Source organism: Solanum lycopersicum, chromosome 7, assembly GCF_036512215.1.
Source record: "Solanum lycopersicum chromosome 7, SLM_r2.1".
Taxonomy (NCBI): domain Eukaryota; kingdom Viridiplantae; phylum Streptophyta; class Magnoliopsida; order Solanales; family Solanaceae; genus Solanum; species Solanum lycopersicum.
The window spans coordinates 38,837,923-38,855,537 of NC_090806.1; the positions used below are offsets into that span (position 1 = coordinate 38,837,923).

The 17,615-nt window shown below is 33.0% G+C and overlaps 1 protein-coding gene across 1 annotated transcript; it reads right to left on the reverse strand.

Moving 5' to 3' along the window:
• Positions 1–6,112: 6,112 nt before the first annotated feature.
• LOC138337424 (uncharacterized) lies at positions 6,113–10,569 on the reverse strand. The gene is made up of 2 exons (XM_069287333.1): positions 6,962–10,569; positions 6,113–6,117 (listed from the first exon to the last, which is right to left on the reverse strand). Exons 1-2 carry the CDS (start codon positions 8,085–8,087, stop codon positions 6,113–6,115), a joined length of 1,131 nt encoding a protein of 376 aa, XP_069143434.1. The 5' UTR covers positions 8,088–10,569.
• Positions 10,570–17,615: the final 7,046 nt, after the last annotated feature.

Here is a 17,615-nt window from a genome sequence, read left to right on the forward strand (position 1 = left end):
TTCACATCTAGCCACTTAAAAATAATTAATTACTCTCCATATTATATTTTGATAATTATAATTTGTGGTTGAATGTTATATAGAGGAGAGAGGCGATCAAAATTGGGAGAGAGAGAGGGGAGAGGCGAGAGAGGGAGAAAAGAGTGGGAGAAAGGTGAATTATAAATGTATATTGCTTAGATAATTTTATATTATACATATGTATTTGTATATATGGAAAGGGAGATCGGGAGAGGGAGGAGAGAGGTGAAGCGAGACTTGGAGAAGGAGGAGAGAGGCGTGCAAGGAAAGACAGTGGGAGAGAGATGAATTGTATGAGTATATAATTGTATATTATACATATATACATTTGTATATAGGGCAAACGAGATTGGGAGAGGGAGGAGAGCAGTGGTGGACCTAGGATTTTCGTTCAGGAGGTTCGAAAAATAAAAATTTAAACATGTAAATAAGTCTTTCGAAATGCTCCCCTTTGAATTTTTTGAATTTAAGCCCACATTTTTGGCACGTTTTTAAAATAAAAAATGCTTGAAAAACAGAATTGATTTTTAAACAAAAATAAACTGAAACTATAAAAGAAAATAAATAATTTTTTTTCTATAGGGATTTGAACATGGGGCATGCAACATAAAATTTAGGGGTTTACCATTGAGATATCGATTTTTATTTGTTGTTGAGGGGTTCAATATATATATATATATATATATATATATATATATATATATATATATATATATATCATGTATTTTTTTGTTGAGGGTGTTTAGGTGAACATCTTGAACCCAACGTGGGTCCACCCCTAAAGGAGAAAGGCGAGTGAGATTAGGATAGAGAGAAGAGAGGCGAACAAAAGAGCGTAGAGAGTGGGGGAGAGGTGAATTGTATATGTACATATGTTAAATAATTATGTATTATACATATGTATTTGTATATTCTGGCAAATTATACATATACAAACATGACTAATTATATAAATTGAAGTCAAATCACGTAATTAATGTATAATATTAATCGCGAGTGATAATTATAGCAAACTATAACTATGATGAGTAATTAAATAGTATAAGTTTGCTTTGTTGTGTAATTTTCCCAATTAAAAGTAACTAAAAAATAATAATAACAATAAAGAAAACTTACATAAATATACTATAATAAAAAAATATTTACCATTTATAACAATAATAATTTTTTTCACTTGATCAATTTAATTCATTTATAATACAAGTTTAATACATATTACAAAGAACAATTTATCATTCACATATAATACAAATTTTAATGCTGAATAATATATTTATCACACATTTTAATACACTTATAATATAATATGACAATTTTTTACCAAACAAACATTATATATTTCAAAAAACAATTATAATTCATATATATTGCATACATAATTCACTTTTAATACATATTACATATTTAACAAAGTATTGCTATAAATAATAATAAACAAAAAGTATCACTTAAATCAGTAACTATTTTTTAAAATATATCAATTTATGTAATTTTTCCTAACAATAACCCATCAAAGTTAAGGCAACAAATAGTTGACTAAAAATTTTAAAACAATAACAATAAATAGATAAACATAAAACAACTAATATTAAAAATACACTAAACTGTTATAAATACATTGAATTAAGTGGATAGTCCATAAGGTTGGTACATGAACAACCATTCATATTCACTAGGTTACATGAACCTTTTTGGATAAGAATGTATCTATTTATTATGATACTTAATATGGTGACCTTTGGAGTGATTTCTCACTCTATAAATAGGGTTGTTCATTCACTATTATAATAGATACATATGAGACTTGAATACACTTGAATAAGAAGAAAATTTCCCTTCTTCTATCTATCTCTCTTGTCTTCTTCTCTTTATGATTATATTCTTATGAGCTTGATTTTATAACACGTTATCAGCACGAGTCTCTAGCCAATTAAGATTGAGTTTTACTTTTTCTTTAACTCATGTTTTGGTTGATCTCGTTATGAAGATCAAAGTATTATATGCATAAAATCAGGTATGTATTTTCTAGAATATTTTTATGATTTAGAATAAAATAGTATTCAGTCACTAACAATAAAATCAGGAATCGAAGACATATACTACTATTGGTTGAATATGACATGCTATACAAAATTTCTTAAATAGAAGAAGGTATAAAATTTTAATAGCATGAATTTGAATGTTATTTTGATTGTTTTGAAAGACTCAAAGGATGAGTCATGTTGTACTTCGATTTATTATACCGTTGGTTAAGGGTAAGACGATGGATTCAAGTTTCATCGCACCAAAAGGGTAAGACATCAGGTTAAAGTCCGGATGCATCATAATAAAAATATTTGGGGATAAGACGATAGATTCAAGTTCTATCGCACCAAAAGGGTAAGACATCAATTTGAGATTTGATGCACCGTGATTGGGTTCAAGTCCCATAGAATTATGGCGTAAAACGCCTTATATGGATAAGACATTGAGTTTGAGTCAATGCACCATAATGATGATATAATGATGACTAGGCTTTGATGAAAAGTCTTGAAATTCGTTCTATTGAATTTGCTTCATTCCTTGAAAAGAATGTGGTAGCAACATGTAATAACTCTGAAATCCGCCTGTTAACTTGCTCCATTCAATCATATGAATGTGGTAGCAGTGAATGTTAGTCTGAAAGATGACAAATGATTAATGATATGAATAAGGGCGTGGAGGGACATAATTATAATAGTCATCATTGTGGTAATGATAAAAGGAAGAACACTATAAGTTCTTCAAATAGTCCTTCAAAATGTGAAGGCAATTTAAATAAATATGTGAACTTAAAGTTCAAGGGATAATTCAGTTGCATAATGTTGCAAATCAGTTGCCAGATGAATGTACTGACCCTATGATATAATTCAGCTGCAAATGCTCCAATGTGAAGTCCTTGAAGGACAGAGTCTATGATACGCCGGAAGCGTAATAGACCAATCGATTCCAAATATAAAATTCCTTGAAGAAGGAAGGAGCAAATGATCAATATGGTCATGATAATGAGGCAAGTGCTATAAAAGAGCACATTGACATAACACTTCATAAAATCTTGAAAAAGGTTCAGGTACCTGAAATAATGAAAAATGAAGAGATCTCGATAAGTTATGTCTTATTGGAATTGATATCAAATAACCGTCGACGGTATCTTTGATATGAGGTAGCGCTCAATGATATAAATTGTGATGAGGATCTTGAATTCAAATCTGTCATATAGTGTGAACAGATAAATAGTTGGCCAAGTAAAATGCACAATTCAAGTATATTTTGTTTCACTTAGAAAAGTGACATTTTGGACTGGTAGTCCATAAATCAAGGTATAATGTCAGTGGGGTACAAATAAATTATTATGCGATAGTATAACCGTAAGATATCAAATACGGTTGTGCCTTGGGGCATAAAGGTTTATCGCAAAAATCCTGACATTATTGGAGATGTTTTCTCCTTTGGTGGATGCAATGAGGTTTGTTTTGATCTGGCAACATATGAAAAACTTGAATGCATGTAATGAAAAATTGTAATGAAGGTTATATGAAAATCCTTGAAACAATCGAGGTGTCTGAAGCATATAAGAGTTTGAAAGAAACTTATCCAATAAAGTTTCAAGAATCCTTATATGGATTGAAATAGTCAAGGAAGAAAAAGGGTACAAAAGAATGACCCTAATTGTCTTTGTATTTTTATGAAAAGGTCTTGGTAAGACAAAATTTTGTCTTGACCTACAGATTGTTAATTTGACAAATAAAATATTTGTCTAACAGACAACAGTGCACATACACTGAAAAATTTTGATGCAATTTTATGTGGATATATCGCATTCATTGAGTACCCCAATGATTATGAGATCACTTGACATAAATGATGATTCAGTTTGATCTCAAAAGAAGGATGAAGAGTTTCTTGGTGATGAAACTCTATCTTGGTGCAATCAGGGCACTAGTGCATCTTACTAACAATATTTGACTAGATATTTGTTTTGCAGTAAATTTACTGGCAAGATTCAATTTCTCTCCGATAAAGGACATTGAAATGGTGTTGAGCACATGATTGAATATCCTCGAAGGACCATAGTTATGGGTTTATTCTATCCTGAGGAATCCAAGACAAAATTGATTGGTTACGCAGATGCAGAATATTTATCTGATCTGCATAAAGTTCTATCTCAATCACGCTATGTGTTTGCATGTGGAGGCACAATAATATCTTGGGGATCAATGAAGCAAATGTTGCTATGCAGAAATAAAAGTCCTCCATGAAGCAAGTCGAAAGTGCGTCTGGTTGAGATAAGTGACACACCATATTCAAGAAATGTGTGATTTTTCTTTGAAAAAGAATATACCAACCACAATGTATGAAGATCGGAGACATCATCACAAGAAATTAAGTGATGTTTTAATCAGGGGGAGTATAATACGGGTTGCACTCTTTTTCCCTTGACCGAGGTTTTTTTTTTCCACTGAATTTTTCCTGGCAAGGTTTTTAATGAGGCAACAAATGGTGCGTATCAAAAGATATGTGTACTCTTTTTCCTTCACTAGAATTTTTTCCCACAGGGTTTTTCCTAGTAAGGTTTTAACGAGACACATTATCTATGGACATCCAAGGGAGAGTGTTATAAATACATTGAATTAAGTGGATAGTCTATAAGGTTGGTACATGAACAACCATTCATATTCAGTAGGTTACATGAACCTTTTTGGATAAGAATGTATCTATTTATTATGATACTTAATATGGTGACCTTTGGAGTGATTTCTCACTCTATAAATAGGGTTGTTCATTCACTATTGTAATAGATACATATGAGACTTGAATACACTTGAATAAGAAGAAAATTTCCCTTCTTCTATCTATCTCTCTTGTCTTCTTCTCTTTATGATTATATTCTTATGAGCTTGATTTTATAACACATATATATTAATTAACTTTTAGAATTAGATTAAACTAAAAACAAACCAAGGAACCTGGTAACTGGCAAATTCTTAATGTTAAAGAATAAATGCAACCACTAATTTTAAATAAAATAAATAAATAGAGTAACCACTATTACAAAATGAAGCAACCCCTTATCATCAATAAAGATAAGAATAAATCACTACCAAAAATTCAAAGAGCGGTAGAAACAATTAATCAGAAAGAAACATAAATGGAGTTAAAAATAGTGAAGTTTGTTACGAGAGATCAACTCCGATCAGATCTGAAATGGAGACAAAGGAACACCGCCGGAAATGGAGTTCGAAGTTCGGTGTTGTGCTGATTCGTGTTGCTTCGCCTGAGCTTGGAGTTGCTGGTAAAGAGGATGGAGTTTGGAGGTATAGCAGCGTGTGGGAGCTGTTGGACCTGCAAAATAACAAAAAAAAAAACGTAAAAGGTAAAGGGGAACGGGTCTGTACGAGCTGTTGGTCGCAGCAATGTTGTATCATCTTGGAGCCAGCAGGAAAAATGGAGAACGTAGCGGGTTTCTGGTTGATTCTGGTCATTGCTTCCTGCTGTTGGTTGCTGGAAAAAGGTGGGTCTGGTCGGAGATCGTTGTTTGCTGGTGGTTGGGACAAAGAAATGGATGTCCTTTGGTTTTGACGAAGTGAGAAGGAGAATGGTAAAGGTGTTTTATCAATAGTGGTTGGATGGATCTATTGCTTTGTTGATGGAAAAGAGGAAAGGAACGGCTGATGTTTGTTTGCTCTTACGGTGGAGCTTGCTGGTTGGGTTTGAGGCGGCTGATCGGAAAAGGGAGGAGAAGAAGGAAGAAGATGATAAGTCTGGTTGTTTCCTGGCTAATGCTTGAAAGAGAAAAAAAAATAAAATGAATGGAGTTTTGGGTGGTGGACTCGTCGGAATTTGGCGGAGCTTCAGTTGCTTCACACCGGAAAAATAATTAACAATAAAAAAACCCTCAAACCCTATAAATCTAAAAATACTCTTAAATTTTATCCTTCATCTTAACTTAACAAGTCAAATATTCTATATAAATAATATAGAGAATTGTTAAAAATGGGTCTAAGTTATGGGTTTGGATTCGTTGTCCATTATTGTTGATTGATAAAATATTTCTGTATGCTAGAATGAATTCTTAAACTGTGCAGAATGTCAAAATGAATATTAACAATGTATAATAAAATTAATAATACAAAAACGTAATAGACGTAACAATGACATGTAAAATGTAATTTTACAGAAATAATGATTTTATAAAAATTGAAAAAATATTTGAACGTCCAGTTGAGACAAAATAATATAAACAGATTAACCGATAAAAATCTCAATACTTTAAGAAAAAGGGTGATTATCAACAAATTGCATTAAAATGACAAAACATGTATTTTGAAGTATTTAAATTAAAATACTCAAAAAGTATTAACTTTAGAACTATCATACCAAAATTTGGTGTTAACATTATTTCAAATGAGCATGAAAATGAACTTAGAAAAAGTAAAAGACGGATTTTTGTCCTAATTTTATCACCACTTAACCCAATGGAGGGGGTGGAAGCGGATTTATGAATTGAGAGTAGAGAGTAAAGAGAAGATTGTTAGATGAAGGATTGATGATTTTATTTATGAGGGGAAACCCTCTATTTATACACAAAATTTACAGACTTTTGGCCAAAACTGGCCGACACATACTTTACACTTGGCCTTTTTATATTCGGCCGACACAAGAAAACAAAATACTTACTATTACTACTTTACATAATAGCCTCTTCTTTATTTATGGCCGACATACACACTATTTTCTTTATGACTTTTACAATTGGCTTTTTACAGCCGACACAACACGACAAAAATAAAAATTATTACTTTCTACATATGGCTGATATTCAGCCGACACAAAATTTTAACAAAATAAAAAATACAAATACTTTTTTTTTATTCGATTTGAACGTCTGGTATGACATTATCTTCTCCTTGACATTTTGAACATATATGGTCAGGGTATTTTTGTCCAATAATTTTGCAATATCTGGTTAATAATTCTTCCGAAATAAACCCTTTCCTTAATGCTCTTGTTGTTGGTTTTTGCTCTGGCTTGAGTAGACTAAGTATCCATTGGCGTATCTCTTCCATATCTTGTTCTCTGATTTCTTTAGAATTTGAATATATCATAACTTGCTCTCGTACATAATAGCTCCATACTGAATTTCCGTTTAAATAATTGTTAGTTAGTTCATTTAGGATAGTTGCTATTCCTATAACTCTTTTGTTGGCGTAGAATTCTGGTATCTCAATCTTTTGTATTTCTTGTTGTATTCCGATATCTTCTGGAATTATCATATCTCTGGTCAAACCAATTTTTATAACTTGTATAATTGGTTTTATCTCATCAAATAATATCTCTGCTGGTGCTGAATAAAACTTTATATAAAACAATGTTCCTTTAGTAATTCTTTTATAGTTCATAAAGGCTTTGTATAGCTCTGGTATGGTAGATATTTCATCTCCTGTTTGGGTATAAACTGTATTAAGTAATCCATAACTATAACATGTTTTTACTAGATTTGCATTGGTGCCTGGTTGTGCTATTAACTTATTATATCCTTGTAGCTTTTGTGTTATAAAATCAGTATTAGGGTCTTTGGTAGTTGGAGATCTAGGTGTTGAGTTTAAATAATTTTGGATTTTATAAAGGTTTTCAATATATGAGCGGGTTATGTGGTTGTAGGCTTTTTTATCTTGGTTTAAACTTTCTGAGTAAGTATGTATTTGTGGTGGTATAAATAATGAGTCTTTTTGGTTCTTTGGAATAAATGGTTTATCGAAGATTTTGTTCATATTTAAATTTGTATATCTTATTCCACTGGCTCCTTTTGTTGTAGATGTGCTTGCTGTAGCTGCATTTAAACAAACATTGTCATGGGTTTTATGGAGTTTCCCAACGTCTCCTTCTAGTTCTGGCTTTTTACCGTCTGCCGAACGACGTAGCTCCGCATTTTTAGAGTCATGCTGCTGACTTGTAGATTCTTCCTTTTCTTCTAGCTTTTGAATTCTCAATCCCATACTGTCCACTTTTGTACAAAGTGTAGTTAGGGTTTTGAGTATGTTTTCCATAACATTATCTTGTCCTGGCTGTGTAACTCTGTCTTGATAAATAGTCTGCAATTATATTTTTGTCAGTTTTTATTACCTCAATTGTAAATGTAAAATTTAGTATGTTTAATACTAGTCTCCTTATTTCTTTTGTTGTAACTGAATCATCTAGTTTTTTCGTTATCCACCATTTTACTTGTGTGTTATCTGTTCTTACAATAAATTTATTGTAAACAATATATGGTTCAAATGCTAATAAACATTTATATAATGCGAATAATTCTTTTCTATTTATTTCCCATTTTATTTGTGCTTCTGTATAAGATCCTGAATAATATCTACAATGATGTTCTATTTTTTCTTTTTCATATTTGTATTTTAAAACTCCTCCATAGCTATGATCACTTGAATCTGTTTCGACAATATAAGTAAATATTTTATTTTCATCAGGAAAATATAGTTTTGGTAGTTTTTTTACATAAATTCTTAATATTTCTTATATGTTTTTTTATCTTTATCATCAAAATGATATTCTACATCTTTTTTAAGTTTTTTATGTAATGGTTTTAGATGTTCTGCTAATTTTGGTATATATTCTCTTACCTGATTTACTAATCCTAGAAAGGATTATAATTTCTTTTTTGTATCTATATTTTCATCAATAGTAATTATTTTTTGTACTATATGTGTTTGCATTTTTATTCCATTTTTATCTATTTGTATTCCTAGAAATTCTATTTGTGATTTCATAATTTCTGCTTTTCTTTTACTCAGACTTATACCTGCATTTTTTACTATATGTATAAATTTTTCCAATAATCTTATATGTTCATCTTGTGTTCTAGAATATAACAATATGTCATCTATATATACAATACAGTTTTCTAGCTGGTTAAAACAGTTATCCATAAAATGTTGGAATCTACCTGGTGCATTTTTATATCCAAAGGGTAAAACATTCCATTCATAGAAACCTTGTGGTACTGTGAATGCTGTTAATTGTTTAGATTCTTCTTCTAGTTTTAGGTGGTAAAATCCTGATTTGCAGTCAAATTTACTGAAATAATTATATCCTTGTATTTGTCTTATTTTTAGTATTTTGTTTGGTATTGGATAATTGTATGTTTTGGTTTTAGCATTTAGATTACGATAATCTATGACCATTCTACTTTTACCTCTTTTTTGTTCACTATGTTTTATTACTATAAATGCTGGACTTGTATGTTTACTATTGCTTTTTTGTATGTAATTATTTTCTAACAATTCATTTATATGTATTTTAAATTCTTCTAGATCATCAAAGTTATATTTTAATGGTTTCTGTGTTATTATACTATTTTCATCTATTAATTCAATTTTTACTTTTGTCTTATGTTTTTCCCATCCTTGTAATGGATCTTCACTATATAATTGTTCTATTTGTTCATTAATTAACTTGACTTTGTCTATGGCAAATATAATAATTTCTAATTGCGTTATTTGTTTATTATTTATATTTTTCATTTCTTGGTTTATCTTTTCACTTCCTTTTATCCATTCCATAGTTTTTCGTTGTTTATTATTTACTCTTTTTGCTCCTATCTTATTTCCGCATGGTGTAGTAAGCCACCAATGTGTTTTTGTTATTATGTGTGGATAATATTTATCTAGAAATGGCATTCCTAATAACATATCTTTTGTAGTAAATTCAAAATTATACATTTCTTCTATTGTTAGTATTTTATCCCATATTTGTATTTTTATATTTTTTGCTTTGTATTTAATCATACTTCCTTCATTGTTAAATCCCGTTACTACCATAGGTGTTTTTAATTTTTCCCATTTATCTTCTGGTAAGCAATTATATTTACATATATTCGCTTCTGCTCCTGTATCTATCATAGGTGTATAATATCTGTTGTAATATCCTTCTACTATAATTTTTGCAAGTATAAATATTTTCATTAATCATTTTGTCCTTTTTATAATTATTTTCTTATTTTGACAAGTTATTGTTAATTGTTAATTTTCTATGTTGTATGGTTTAACTTTTTCTAACCATTTTATTCCTAATGTAATATTATGATCTCCTTGGTATATTTTGAATTGTATTATTAAGAGTATTCCTCCTATAATTATTTCTTTTTCTGTTGTTTCTTCATTCGTGTTTACTATCTCACTAGGTAGTCCAGGGCATGTGTGTCCTGTTCTTATAATTTCTTCTTCTAATACTAACTCTCTTGTTATATAATTTTCTTCTTGTCCTGTATTTATTAGTATTTTATATTTTCTTTGGTCTATTATTCCTGTGATGAAATAATGATATGGTGTTATTTCTTCTTTATCTAATAGGCTTTGTGGAATTTCATATTTTCTTTTAGATGTACTCATCCTTGATGAGGTAGCTCTTGTCAATGTATTTGGTACACTTGAAGTGCTTAATCTTTCTTTTACTATCTCTAAATCTTCTTCTATATCAATTTCTTTATAACTATAGTCATTATTGTCTATTACAGTAATTATTTTTTCAATTTCTTTATAACTATAGTCATTATTCTTTATAACTATAGTCATTATTGCCTAAAGGTTGTAAACCCATAAGTAGCAAATGTATATTTAAGAAGAAATTGATATCTGATGATACAATTGATAAATATAAGACTAGACTTGTGATTCGAGATTTTAACCAAAAGAAAGGTGTTCATTACTTTGATACTTATTCTCATGTGACTAAAATAACGACCATTAGGACGCTTATTGCTTTAGTTGCAATTCATGATTTATTGGTACATCAAATGAATGTGAAAACAACATTTCTAAATGTTGATTTAGAGGAAATGATCTATGTTACTCAACCTGAGGGTTTCATGGTTAAAGGACAAGAGAATAAAGTATGCAAATAGAGAAAGTTCTTGTATGGGCTAAATAAGTAATGGTGCTATTTCGTGAATGTCTTCCAAACATACTTGTATAACACGTTCTACCATTGAATTGAATTCATTGCTCTCAAATTGACAGGGCAAAAAGCTGAGTGGTTGAGAAATCCTTTGGCGGATATGCCACTGTGGGGAAGACAAGCATCACCAGTCTCTCTTTCACTGTGACTCACAAGCACCAATCGAAATTGCCAAAACTAGTGTGTAAAATTAAAAAAAAAGACATATTCGCATCAGACATGGTGCAGTTAAATAGTTGTTGAAATTGGGTATTATTTTCTTGAAATGTGTAAGATCCGAAAGAAATTTGACAGATCTTATGACCAAGGGATTGACAAGGAAAATAATCGTTGAAACGTCGAGGGTGATGGGGCTAAATGTTAGCAAATAAAGTCCTGTTTTCCAGCTTTGTCCTAGTCTTTAGGAGAATAGTTTATCATGGATTTGTTTCCCATCTATTAGGAGTAATATTAGCTAGTGGTTCCTACTTTCTTGCTTACTATTGTTATGTCTTTCCACCTATAAAATCTGCAGCCAAGAGTACTAAATAACAGTTCCTTAAAAAATAAAAACAGTTCCATTTTAAGCGTGTCGCCTCTATATCAGTTTTTGCTTTCTGCGTATTCTTCCTTCTTGTGCATCTGTTCACAGTGGTATCAGAGCCAGTGTGAGATCCTGGAGTGAAAAATAAAGTAATATAAAAAAAAATATAGCAGCAGCTAAACCTCTCTTCTCTTTTCTGTTCCACTCATGGCATCAGATAGTAACTTTGTACAAGCAGCAATTCCTCGCTTTGATGGTCACTACGACCATTGGAGCATGCTGATGGAGAATTTCTTACGGTCAAAGGAGTATTGGCCAATTGTGGAGGACGGCGTTAACACTCCGGCGGAAGGCGAAATTTTGACGAATGCTCAAAAGGCAGAATTGGAAGCGAAAAAGTTGAAAGATCTAAAGGCGAAGAATTATCTCTTTCAGGCTATCGATCGTCCCATCCTAGAAACTATTCTTTGCAAAGAAACTTCTAAGGATATTTGGGACTCCATGAAGAAAAAATATCAGGGAACTGCCAGAGTGAAGCGTGCACAGCTTCAAGCCTTGAGAAGAGATTTTGAGACTTTGCAAATGAAGGAAGGAGAGTCTGTAATGAGTTACTGTGCTAGAACAATGGAGATCAGCAACAAAATGCGATTCCATGGAGAGAAGATGAATGATGTCACAATTGTTGAGAAAATATTGCGCTCTTTGACGCCAAAGTATGACTATGTCGTTTGCTCCATTGAGGAGTCAAAAGATATAGATGAGTTGTCGCTGGACGAACTGCAAAGCTCCCTATTGGTGCATGAACAGAACATGAACCGCAGTTCAACTTCTGAGGAGCAGGCCTTGAAGGCATCTACTTTTATTTCTTCCAATACTAGAGGAAAGGGTAGAGGTAGAGGTAGAGGAAGAGGGAGAGGAGATCGAGGAAATAGAGACGGAGGCAACAAATATGGCAGCAGAAATTTTAGAGCCAATGATGACGGCAAAGGCAGGGGAAAGAATTTTGACAAATCAAAGGTAGAATGCTATCGATGTCATAAATTTGGTCATTATCAGTCCGATTGCTATACTAGGCTGCCTAGTGACAAGGATGAGAGGTCAAATTTTGTTGAAAGCAACGAAACCGAGACCTTGTTGATGGCAATACAAGCAGAAGAAAAACTCGTGGAGGACGTTTGGTATTTGGACACAGGCTGCAGTAATCACATGAGTGGGAGTAAGTCTTGCTTTTCTTATTTAAATGAAGGCTTTCGTTCTAAAGTTAGTTTTGGTGATTGTTCTACTGTGGATGCAATGGGAAAGGGGGATATTAAAATTAAAGCCAAGAATGGTTTTGAAGAAGTAATATCAAATGTGCTTTATGTTCCTGCATTAAAAAGCAACTTATTGAGTGTTGGACAATTGCAAGAAAAGGGGTATTTTATTCTCATTGGGAAAGGTGTTTGTGAGATTTATAGTCCTACTAGAGGAGCTATTGCCGCTGTGAAAATGAATTCGAAGAGGTTATTTGCCTTGAATATTGAGAGTATTCAATCTTGTTTAAAGACGGAAGTAAAAGATCCTTCATGGTTGTGGCATTTTAGATATGGTCATTTGGGCTTTGGTGGATTAAAAACTCTCCAACAGAAAAATATGGTGATAGGTCTTCCCGAAATTATCATCCCTTCCCAAGTTTGTGAAGAATGTGTTGTTGGCAAACAACATCGTTCTCAATTTCCAAAAGGAAAGTCATGGAGAGCAAAGGGTATTTTGGAGCTGGTGCATTCAGATATTTGTGGCCCAATTAAACCGGTTTCTAATGGAGATAAAAGGTATTTTATTACCTTTACGGATGACTATTCTCGAAAGACGTTGGTTTATTTTTTACAGGAAAAATCAGAAGCTTTTGGAGCCTTTAAAAGCTTCAAAGCTCAAGTAGAAAATGAAACTGGAAGGGCCATAAAGACTCTTCGAACTGATCGTGGTGGCGAGTATTGCTCAAAAGTCTTTGAAGATTTTTGTGAATCTAATGGAATTAGAAGAGAGCTCACCACCGCTTATACACCACAACAAAATGGTGTATCGGAGAGGAAGAATAGAACCATTCTCAATATGGTGCGGAGTTTGCTAGCAAGAGGAAGAATGGAGAAGACTTTCTGGCCGGAAGCGATAAATTGGAGCATTCATGTATTGAATAGAAGTCCAACATTTGCTGTTCAAAACATGACTCCAGAGGAGGCTTGGAGTGGAAGAAAACCAACAGTCAATCACTTCCGAATTTTTGGTTGCATTGCTTATGCACATGTTCCAGACGAGAAGAGGAAGAAGCTTGATGACAAAAGTGAAAAGTGTATCTTTCTCGGTGTAAGTGAAGCATCCAAGGCATATAAATTGCTTAATCCACTGACAAAGAAGATTGTAATTAGTAGAGATGTCATTTTTGATGAAGAAAACACTTGGAACTGGAGTATGCAGCAGTCTACTCCAATCGTGTTTGATACGGGAGCAGATGAAACTGCTGCGATGCCCGAAAGTGCAGAGAATTCAGCTCCCACAGCTGCTGAAATTCTACCAGCTATTGCTGAAATTTCACCAACTGCTGAAACTGTACAAGCAGCTTTAGAAGAAACTGATGCAGCAGCTCAGTCAAGCCTGCGTGGATGGTGGACTATAAGGTAACCGGAATTAATGCTAAAGATGATGCAGTCAATCATTTTGCATTGTTTGCAGACTGTGACCCAATAATGTTTGAGAGTGCTGTTAGAGAAGAAAAATGGATAAAGGCGATGGATGCTGAAATTGAAGCTATTGAAAGGAATGATACTTGGGAGCTTATTGATCTTCCTGAGAAGCACAAAATTATTGGTGTCAAGTGGGTCTATAAGACGAAATTGAAAGAAAATGGTGAAATTGACAAGTATAAGGCGCGATTGGTTGCCAAGGGATACAAGCAGGAGTATGGTGTGGACTATACTGAAGTTTTTGCTCCAGTTGCAAGGCATGACACTATCAGAATGCTACTTGCCTTGGCAGCTCAAAATTCGTGGCCGATCTTCCAGTTGGATGTCAAATCAGCTTTCCTACATGGATACTTGGAGGAAGAGGTATTTATCGAACAACCTCCTGGTTATATTAAGATTGGAAATGAGCATAAGGTTTATCGATTAAAGAAAGCTCTTTATGGACTAAAGCAAGCCCCGCGAGCTTGGTATAGTCGCATTGAGACTTATTTTCAAAAAATGGGTTTTCAAAAGTGTCCATATGAGCATACACTTTTTGTGAAAATTGGGGAGAATGGGAAAATGCTCATTGTGTGCTTATATGTTGACGATCTCATATTCACGGGGAATAGTAGTATCATGTTTGCTGAATTCAAAAAGTGTATGATGAATGAATTCGAGATGTCTGATCTTGGTAAAATGCATTATTTTCTTGGTTTGGAAGTGGTGCAATCTGATGATGGGATATTTGTTTCTCAAAAGAAGTATGTGCGAGAAATTTTAATTAGGTTTAAGATGCAGAATTGCAATCCAACCAACATTCCAGTTGAGTTTGGCTTGAAACTAAACAAAGTTGGGAGCGGAAAGAAGGTGGATAACACATTTTACAAGCAAATTGTGGGTAGTTTAATGTATCTAACGGCTACAAGACCAGACATCATGTATGCTGTCAGTCTTGTAAGTAGATATATGGAGTGCCCTACTGAAATGCATCTTTTAGCTGCGAAGAGAATTCTTCGATACCTACAAGGAACCAAGGATTTTGGAATTTTCTACAAAAAGGGAGAAAAGTCAGATTTGACTGGCTTTACTGACAGCGATTATGCAGGAGATCAAGACGATAGAAAGAGCACTTCAGGTTATGTCTTTCTGCTAGGCACAGGGGCTGTTTCATGGTCCTCCAAAAAGCAAACAATTGTCACATTATCAAGTACAGAAGCAGAATTTATTGCTGCTACAGCTTGTGCTTGTCAAGCTGTTTGGCTTAGGAGAATCCTCGAAGAGCTTCAGTTCAAAATGGGAAGAGGCACTATAATATTTTGCGACAACAATTCTACCATAAAGTTGTCAAAGAATCCTGTGAACCATGGAAGAAGCAAGCACATTGATGTGAGGTATTATTTCCTGCGAGACCTCAATAATGAAGGAACGGTAGAGCTGCAGTATTGCCGAAGTGAAGATCAGTTGGCGGACATTTTAACTAAACCTCTCAGGTTTCTCCCTTTCCAGAAGCTGAGAAGGTTAATGGGTATTGGCACGATGGAAGAGTTCAAGTAGCTAAAGTTAACCTGAAGCTTGAGAGCTTTCAGTTTAAGGGAGAATGTTAGCAAATAAAGTCCTGTTTTCCAGCTTTGTCCTAGTCTTTAGGAGAATAGTTTATCATGGATTTGTTTCCTATCTATTAGGAGTAATATTAGCTAGTGGTTCCTACTTTCTTGCTTACTATTGTTATGTCTTTCCACCTATAAAATCTGCAGCCAAGAGTACTAAATAACAGTTCCTTAAAAAAAAAAAACAGTTCCATTTTAAGCGTGTTGCCTCTATATTAGTTTTTGCTTTCTGCGTATTCTTCCTTCTTGTGCATCTGTTCACACTAAAGCCCATTGATTGAGGTAATGTGGTCGACCTGTTACACCTCAATATACACCACATTTTCTATCCCTATGGCGTGACATATTGTTTTATAATGTTGAGATTATATTTTTCTTAATGATTTTATAGTCGTAGCGTGGTCTATTTGAGATAGACTTGATGGAATCACCTACGTAAGTGTAAAGGTGTGGCCGCCTTTTATAGAAGACATGATCGTCTTTCTAGAGCATTCATAAGACCCAAGGTGTGTGTGCATGACCAGAAAATCACTTTGTATCGCGAAGGTTACTTAAATTTAAGGATATTGCATGTGTTATGAGGGTCTCAATTCATATTCACTCAGTTCTATAGTAATTCATTTTGTGAATAATAAAATGTTGTCTCATATCACTATGTGTCAATTCAAATGGAATGCTAATGACACTTAAGTACATGTTTCTTCCTTTTGTCCAAAATCTGTTCTTACTCTTTATCTTTGCATTAGTGGGGGATTGTGATTAATTCTACCTTTATTCATTTTTTGTGTAATGCAAAGAATAGAATGTAACTACGTTACAAAGAGATTAATTTTTTTCGTTCCAAAACATAAGAAGAGTTTCTGTAGAATGTGATGTAATGGATTTTAATGTCATTAACATTCAATATGAGTTATACAAATTAATTTTTCACTTTGAAACTCCTCTTTGACAAATCCTATATAAGCATGATCTTGTGAACATTACCAGACACCCAACAAAAGGGAAAATAAAATATTTTCCTCCTCTCTTCTTATCCTTAGAATTATTTTGGGGCATTGAATTTGAGCAACCTCCAAACTCTCAGCTACGAGTTCACGTGTTTGAGAGTAACTGTGGAACCTTGAAGAGCGATCGGCTACAACGATTTGCACCGCAGTCGAGTTGAAATCTCTTTCAAGGCGCTGTCTTGCCACAACATAATATTTTTGATAAGTTATTTATTACTTTATAATTCCAATCTAATATCAATATTGTATTATTTTCACAACACTATCCATATCTTTATGGAAGATGAAAAAAATACTTGATAAAAAAATCTCCAGCTTGAAGTTGCATTTTGAGACACTTTATGAGGCCAGTATTTTTATGTTTTCTAGTTTGTGTGCAGTCAACCAAAAAATGAAGGAAATCTTTTGCGATGTTCCTACCGCATAGTCAAATTCGTTTGAGTCCATATGGACATTTGGTACTATAAAATAATTATAAGGATTCTAAATCATAAATTTACATCTAACAGTTCTATCATTTTAGCCATGAAGTATTGTATGAAAATATCCTAGTGATACAGTGTCTTGTTTGACTGCTGCCTTGATGTTTGAGTAATCAATGACAAAACTTCTAGTATGAGTGTCTACAATCGTGCTATAGTATAGTAATCCAACCAAGGGTTGGAGTCGTGTCACAAGGGAGTGGTAGTGAGAATTTATAGAAAAGCAAAACTACGTTCTAACTACTTATAGCTAAATACATCAACGAATAAAAAAAATTAAATTAAAGATGGGG